The 7,780-nt window shown below is 44.5% G+C and overlaps 1 protein-coding gene across 11 annotated transcripts in view; it reads left to right on the top strand.

Annotated features, from left to right (window-relative positions):
• Positions 1-204: 204 nt before the first annotated feature.
• CCDC187 (coiled-coil domain containing 187) overlaps positions 205-7,780 on the top strand; it is a 32,413-nt gene continuing 24,837 nt past the window's right edge. For 7 of the 11 annotated variants that reach the window (XM_065035587.1, XM_065035584.1, XM_065035579.1 and 4 more), the window contains exons 1-7: positions 206-555; positions 929-1,012; positions 1,729-1,772; positions 2,592-2,685; positions 3,361-3,430; positions 3,843-4,438; positions 5,805-5,930. In XM_065035587.1, the coding sequence (XP_064891659.1) occupies positions 970-1,012; positions 1,729-1,772; positions 2,592-2,685; positions 3,361-3,430; positions 3,843-4,438; positions 5,805-5,930 (973 nt within the window). In that variant the 5' untranslated portion in view covers positions 206-555; positions 929-969. Of the gene's footprint in view, positions 556-928; positions 1,013-1,728; positions 1,773-2,591; positions 2,686-3,360; positions 3,431-3,842; positions 4,439-5,804; positions 5,931-7,780 lie in introns of all 11 variants that reach the window. The other 4 variants (XM_065035582.1, XM_065035581.1, XM_065035589.1 and 1 more) reach the window with 3 other exon arrangements.

Genomic DNA, 7,780 nt, shown 5'->3' with positions numbered 1-7,780 from the left:
GCCGTCCAGCCGCAGGAGTGGTGATCACCAGGATGCCAGGCGCCCTGGAAAGGACGCAAGGGCTTGTCAAGAAAGCTGCTGGCATCTTGCCACATGTTTGCAAGCTGAGATCAGCCCTCAGGCTCCTCTTGTTGCTGTTTGTTTTCCTCTCTGCTCCTAACAGCCTCTCCCTGTGCTGTCGCTACTGTCGCCCTGCACAGAAGGGCTCAAACAAAGGTGTGGTGAGGGCTGGTGGGTGGTGGGACTCCAAACGTCCTCCTGTGCTCATGGGCAGGGCAGGGACTGGCCTGGCACTTGTCTCAGAGGAACTTCTGCACTCCCAGCTGGTGCCAGGGAGCTGGTGCCTGCGGATGGCTCAGCCCTGGGAAGGAGCAGCGAATGCGACGTTTGGTGCTGAGATCTTTCTCCCAACTTCTTTTGGAAGTGGCTTTTGGGATTAGCCACTGTAGAAAGGCTGGAGCCCAGCCACAGATGAGCTCTAAAGGGCTTCTCTAGGTGCTTTTGCACAGCTTTGAAGTGGAGATTTTGTTCCATGCATGGACAAGGCTTCAGAAGGTAAGTGTTAAGCAGGCAGTAGCAGGGTGACATGGGAAGGAACTGGCGTTCTTGACTCTCTGATCATAGAGTCATTGCCCCCATTAAGATCATCAGAGTCCTGAGCTCCCAGGGCAGCTCTTCAGGGTGTGCTGGCCCAGAGCAGGACATGTACCAACCGTGTCACATCCTCGTCCCTCCCCGAGACTCTCTCACAAGGCTGAGAAAATGAATGATAATAGGTAACATTTGCAAACACCCCAGAAATGTATATGAGGAGGGTCTTTATGGACATCAGCAGTTATAGCTGAGACAAAATATATATAGGGATAAAAATGACCTAGTCTGTTCTCAAAGGGCAGCAATAACTAGTCCTCTTGCATGGTTATTTCAGACTCAGATATCAAGTAAGCAGAGCTCTAGCACATCTGGAAGATGGATAACAGGTTTGCATCTGGAGAATCGGGTCCTCTGGCTGGTATGTGGATAATGAACTTCCATCTTTGTAGAATCCTACTCAGAGACTTGGACAACTTTATTTTAAATCAAGGATTTCTTGCTTATTGTAAGACTTTGGTGCTTAGGTTAATCTGGATTGCATGACTTCAAATGCAATAGGGTAAATATTTTGAAGGGTCTTGAACAGTTTTGTAACTGTGCTTGGAGCTCGTACAGCAGCATCGAAACTCCCCATTTCATGCTGTTTCCTAAGAGAGACCTGCTCTTTGAATCTTAGCCTCAAGTCATGGAGACTCAGTTACTGTTGAACGCATGCAGTAAGTTCACACGAGGAGCTTCTGCTTTGTTTTTTTCTATAAAAAGACACGATCCATTTATACTTTCACAAATAATCTTGTATGGGTTTATGTAAGTAACTACTACCAAACAGGACTGAAATGGGAGAGTTCAGCTCAGTCTTTCTCAAATACATGCAAAACTGCCAGCTAGTATTGCTGAGGATTTTGCTGAATAAGCACTAGCGTAGCTCAAAGAGCATTAGCTCTGACAGAACTAAGCACACATAGAAAACAAGCCGTATATAAAAGCAGTACAGACCAATTTTCCAGGAGCAGTTCTGTGCTTCAGCCACCAGCTCTATAAACTTCTCTGGCTTGGGCATGAGGGGAAATTGTCCGTAGTGAAGACACATGTGAAGAGCTGCTGAAACATGTCTTCTGTCTCTGGTTTCTGCAGATGTGGCCCTGGCTTGGCAGAGCCTTCAGAAAGCCAAAGCAGTGGTACGTGCAGTTCTGGGGATGTTTGCTGCCACATGCCTTTATCACTCTCTGTCACCTACCTGTACATCATCTCCACAGTGTTTTCTTTCATGGATATAATGTAACTGAAGGCAATGTAAACATGCCATATTGCTTGTTCTTTTGCAATGAATGTATAACCTCTTTAATAATTTGTTAAATGACAAAAAGGGGATAAGGAGAAAAGTGAGGAATCTTACCAAATTTCACACCACTCCAGAATTATTAACAAGAACAGATAAAGGTTCTCCTTGCTTGCGGTTGTAGCCCTGAGCAGAGTGATAGCTGACACTGAGCCAGGACACCCTCTGAATTCTCCGTCTTGTTGTCCTCTTAGTAGGAAACTTAATAATGTTTATATCAGGCACAGCAGCTGCAATCCTAACAGTGAAATCACTTGGATGGATTCATAACATCAACCAAATACATGCAGTGTTGCTTGCGCGGTCAGGGCCTGACCCTGGGATCACACTGTTTCGGCTGCTGTTGGCTGGGGTTACTTCCAGCTTACGCTGTTTTTAAAACATCAGAACAGCCCTGGTAAAAGTCTGAGGCACACATACGTGCAAAGTGTAAAGAATGGAGAGAGGTTATTCCACCTCTTATCTTCCCAGGCAGTTGCATTCTTTCCAACCGTAGGAAATAGCACATGGAACATGCTCAGACACGCCGGTGTTTACAGAGTAACTAGGAGCTGCAAAATTAACCAGAGAAACAGTGTACGCCAGCAAAGGCTACTGAAGGGGAAAAAACACAACAAACATATGTCTCCCTTCAAAAGAAAAATCTGCCTTTTCACAGCTACAAAGGATTGAAAACAAATGTTATCATCAAACGTGGAGTTGTGCCAAATCACAGGCAGCCAGAAGAAAGCTTTGGCAAGGAAAAAGCTTTGGTGAGTTCTGAGTTCCCAGGAAACTGCTGAGACAGGGGCACTACCGTGGTGCTGGGGGGAAGGGAAGGTGACAAGAGATAGTGGAAGTCCCTCTTTATTGAGGAAAGTGTGTATTTTCATCAGCTTCCTACTGATGTTCCCAGGAGAGCATCACAATGTGCGTTCACACCTTGCTGGAGAGAGCTCAGGCAATAGAGCATTAATACCCACCAGCTGCAGCAAAGTAAAAGCTACTTTTGCTTGTCCTCTGAGATTTTTTTTCCTACACATAACTGAAATTTCGTAAATACAGAATTTTGTTAGTTTATTTTTTTGCAGGAAATGCGTAATGTGTTTAATCTCTAAATACGAAGTGGGATAACAAAAAAGCAGGAAGTTTGACCAAATTCCACAAGACTCTTTAATGACAAGAACAGACTTAACTTGTTATTATTTTCCCATCTGCTGGATATTTGTTTTTTGAGATGGCTTATTGACTGGGGACGGTTTAAGCTACCAGCCTTTAATATTTCTGGATTCTATTTGCTCCCTAAGCAGAAGGGCTTCGCTCAGTGCCTGGACTCATTCTGGGTAACAGGGATAGCAGGAGAGGTGTCTTGAGCTGGTCTGTTAGAGGCTTTGCTGGAGCTTGTGGTTTTGCATGTGAATGCTTTTTCTGATTTCACTACACTGTAGATGTCAAGAGGAACGGAGATGAAACAGCTTTGAATGAGAGGAAGAGCAATGAGATTCCTCCAGCCCGCAGGTAAATAATAACCTTAATGTACAGCTCTTGGTGGATGAAGAGGCAAAGGCACACATAAAGAGATTTGAAATTCTGGGATGCAGAACTTCAGAAAAAGTTTAACACTTTATGAGAAATAAAGAAAAAGTCACCAAGCAATTTCACCCTCAGAAAGGCTGATGTGAATTGTCTGCATTAGTCTGTCTTCCCATGCTTGTAATAATTCTTATCAGACTGCAGTTGGTTTTACACTTTCCCAATGTTATCTTCATTTGCCAAACTGCTGGTAACTAGGAAAATGCTGATCCTGCGAAGACACCGAGATCACTATCGAAGCAGGTTGTAGAAGCTCAGCTGTCATTCATATTAACAGTCTATTGAACAATTTAAGAATACGCCTTGAGTATTCAGTCTTGGTTTTCTTTTTCTTAAGAAAGGGAAGCTGTGCTGCTGTCTCCCCTGCTTGGCCACAGACCTGTTCCCTTGAGCGCCCCACCATGAGCTCTGGCCCGTCCAGAATGTCCCCTCTGTCCCCCAGCAGAGGCTCACGCTCAGCGCCTTGCAGCCCTGTGGATGGAGAAGGCACAGCTGGGACATGGTCTCCTGCAAAGAGTCTGTACAAACCAAGAAGGGACAGTTTCAGGGAAAAGGCAGATTCAAGAAGTCACACAGCACAAAAGGAAAAATCTCCCTGCTCTCTGCATCACCCACCTCGTTCCCTTGCAGAGAGCAGCCCGTGCTCAGCTGTCCCACCAGAGAAACACTCCGATGCCCACAGCACGTTCCCTCCACTCCACCTTCCATCAGCCAGCAAGCCCAGCGATAAGAAGCTGGGAGAGTTGTGGAAAAAATCACCCCAAAGGAAGTTAGAGCAACTCAAGAAAAGAATCCAGGAGCAGAAGCAAAAGCAGCAAGCAACATCGCAGAAGTGCCTGATTTCTGCCTGTGCTCAAGAGCCACTGCAGAAAAGAGCCGTGAAGAGAAAGGTGTGCAGAGCGGGGTCTGCACCTCCTGCTCCAGCTTACAGAGGTCAGTAGCAGCCTGGCATCTAATGAAGAAAGACTGAAACTGTGTATGACCCAGCAGTGCTTTGGCACAGCTGAATAACTAACCACACACCTTCCACCCCACGCTGCGGTTTATGCTGGGCAGCAACCGTGTTCATGCGATAAATTCACTTACTTCTGCAGCCCTTGGGGGAGCTATAAACCTTCCTGTGCTATACATATCAACCTGTTACTGAATTCACTTCTCCACTGGATTTACTCCCCAGCATACACAAATTTATAAATTTCTTTCCACAAAGTAGTAAAGAATATGCTGCCAATATATTATTTTCTCCCCTTCCCTCCCTCATTTTTCCTTCTTCCACATACAAAGCATGAGACAGGGAGCAGCAGCACAGTAGTGCAGAGTGGCGTCACAGGTATTTAAAGCAGGAATTGTGTAATTCAGAGGCATTACAGGGGATTTAACAGTTCATTCAGTGGAGCTAGCGTGGATCTGAAAGCAAACATTATTAGACTTCCTTATCCTACTTTGCTGCTAAATTTGGGCCTGGAGAACCATCCGTCTGCAGATGTCACTTTAGTTTAGCGTGGTTTAAGATCTCAGATTGCTGTGAATAATGCACAGACTTGAGAGCAAGGACTGCCCGTGGCTCCCCGGCCAGCCTGCCCGCTTGGCAATCATTTCAGCCAACGGGGGATTACTGAGCCTATATCAGACTAGAGAAGACGAGCTGAAAAGCTGTACATGATAAATCTTATTGCTGTAATAGCATTAGTGTTAATTCATTGAGCACTATGATCCCTGTCACACACACCCCACCAGCTTCCACGGGCATTTCCCTTAGATTTGCTCCAAGTCACCTTTCCCAGCGATGTGTGGAAGGATTTGATGGCGGACACCTCGAGGCTGTGGGAACACACGTTGGTCCCACCGTGTCCCCCTCTCAGCTGAATCCAGCAGCACTTTCCACCATCAGTGTGTGGTTCCCCCTCCTAATACCCAGAAGCCAAAGCCACAATCCCTGCTGAGCCTCTTTTGAACATTCTCAGGCTTGTTTAGTTTGTTTTCAACCCAGATCTTTTTATACAACTGAGTTAGGGAACTACCAGACAAACGATCCAACTTGCAGAACAGAGGCAGCATCGGAGGCTGAAGATTAACAACTCCAGTCTCCTGGTTCAGATGCAGTTTGTTCAGTTTGCCTGTACCACTGAAAAAAGTGTGTCACGGCTGCTTTGCAGGGCATCACCTCCGTCAGATATCTGCAGGCTGGCCTAGGAAACCTGCTTCTGTTTTTCACACATGCAGGAGATCAGCGCGGTCAGATACCAGCATTTGTACCGCTCCTTGTAACCTAATGGGTTTCAAATATCTGTTTGTCCAGCGTTTGGTGCCGTGAACCTGAGATCTGCTCCCCGCTTGCCTGGTGAAGAGCACAGAACCCCACGCAGAGAAGCGTTCGCCATCCCTGGACAAGGGAGGGATCATAAAAAGGCCCCCAAGACCCCAGGTTAGCAGTGCTGTATCACAACAGCTTTTTACAAGCAACTGGCCTGTATTTTGCACTACCCAAGCTACTGGGGTGAAACAGAAACAAAAAATCCAAGATATTGAATACCGTGCAGATTAAATGATGAACATAGCGGCACCATACGCTCTACTGCTTAAGTACTATTTAAAATGCATGAAATATATAATAATTTCCTTCTCCCTCCTCTTTTTTTTTTTTTGTTTTAATGGATTGTTTGAAAAATGGCTTGATCTTCCTCTGAGAGTGGGTCATAATAAGACCATGGCACATGAGGCATTCATCATTGTAACTGCCAGTGTCATGGTGTCTTTATTGGCTATTAGTTTCTGTCAGGGAAAGAGCCAAGGCAGGGCTACCAAGAGATGAATGGGGGGCAGAGGTCAGAGCCAGAGTACTCAGGAATTTGATGAATTAGGAATTTGCTGTAGTTAACAAAAAATTAAGTCACAACAGCTATAAAATATTCATCTGTTCATAGGCAGAAAAAAACCCAGGGCATATTTAAATCAAAAGATTTTCTTCTAGCAACCGTTTTCATGAGAGATGCTGGCTGCTCTTGAACTTTAACATAATTGTTTCTCTAGTTAATAAACACCGTGTAGATAAAATAAGATTTAATTGAAATCTGACAACATGCTGAAGCAAAGATTGTTAGATCTACGTATTAGTTTGTCAGTTCAGAGAAACTAAGACAGCATACAAAATAAATGCATCCTGCACTTTTAATACTGCTAGACTAGAGAACAATGTAGTACAGCCAAGTGTTTCATTAAAGACATTGATGGATCTCAGTGTTCCTGGCAGTTCCACCCGTGGTTCCTGCTGTCGGACACTGAACGAGTTCACTGAACAGAAGCTGGAAGCCCTGACTCAGGCAGCAGCCTGAATACTGAACCACATCCTCGAACTGAGGCTGATACTGACCTAAGAGTAAAATATTTCCTCTAAAAAAAAAGGTTGAATATTTTCATTGGGGGAGTATTCGGTAGGGAGGATTTCCATGTTTAGTCACCTTCTGCTGGAGAAGTGTTTGCAATAAATACATAATTATGCCAGTGCAAGTATTGGCATGCTGTGAATGCAGTCCAAAATTATGAAGTAAAACAGTGATGAATGTTGTCTATTATGTGACACCACCTATTAAGCAAGAATAATTTGTTTGTGCTGCATACTGCATCATTTATTTTTGCGTTATACATTGTCCCTCGTCCTGTATCGTTCATTGATTCTTCCACATTGCATCCTGCTGATTCTCACCAGTTTAAAAATGAATTAGTTTTCTCTAGTGAGTTTGAAGTAATTACAAGGAAAATAATTATACCCCTCCCTCCAGTTCTCAAATCTGCTGGTACCAGTGAGTACCAGCTGTCTGCAGCTGCTAGTATAGAAGGATGCTCTCAGACAACCTCAGGTCAATGTCCCGACCTCTTCTTAATGTTCCTGAGGACTCTGGGAGTCAGTGGTTTCTGAGGAAAACTTGCAAGAACTGTGCAAACATGCTACAACTGTTAAATTACGTAACTGCTAAAGCAAAGCCCTAGGAAATCACTGAACCTTCATATATTGCCCTCATCTGATTCATGAACCATCTCAGTCAGTCAGTGGATAGACCACAGCAGAGTGACAGCCTCCAAAGTCTGAGTGATTTAGAAACTTTTTGTTATCAAAGTAACATCAACATTTTTTTAAACCTGCTCTGACTGAAACTTCTCAGATCTCCCCACACCTTGAGTGTGATTCCTGGAAATCACCATTAAAAAAAGATTTATAATAGAGTTACAATTTTCCTTCAAAGAACGTGTGAGGGTTTAATACTGAAATACAAATCC

The sequence above is a fragment of the Columba livia genome, chromosome 19, assembly GCF_036013475.1.
Source record: "Columba livia isolate bColLiv1 breed racing homer chromosome 19, bColLiv1.pat.W.v2, whole genome shotgun sequence".
NCBI classification, from domain to species: domain Eukaryota; kingdom Metazoa; phylum Chordata; class Aves; order Columbiformes; family Columbidae; genus Columba; species Columba livia.
The sequence above is the reverse complement of the archived record's forward strand: the minus strand, read 5'-3'. Positions and strand labels throughout refer to the sequence as shown.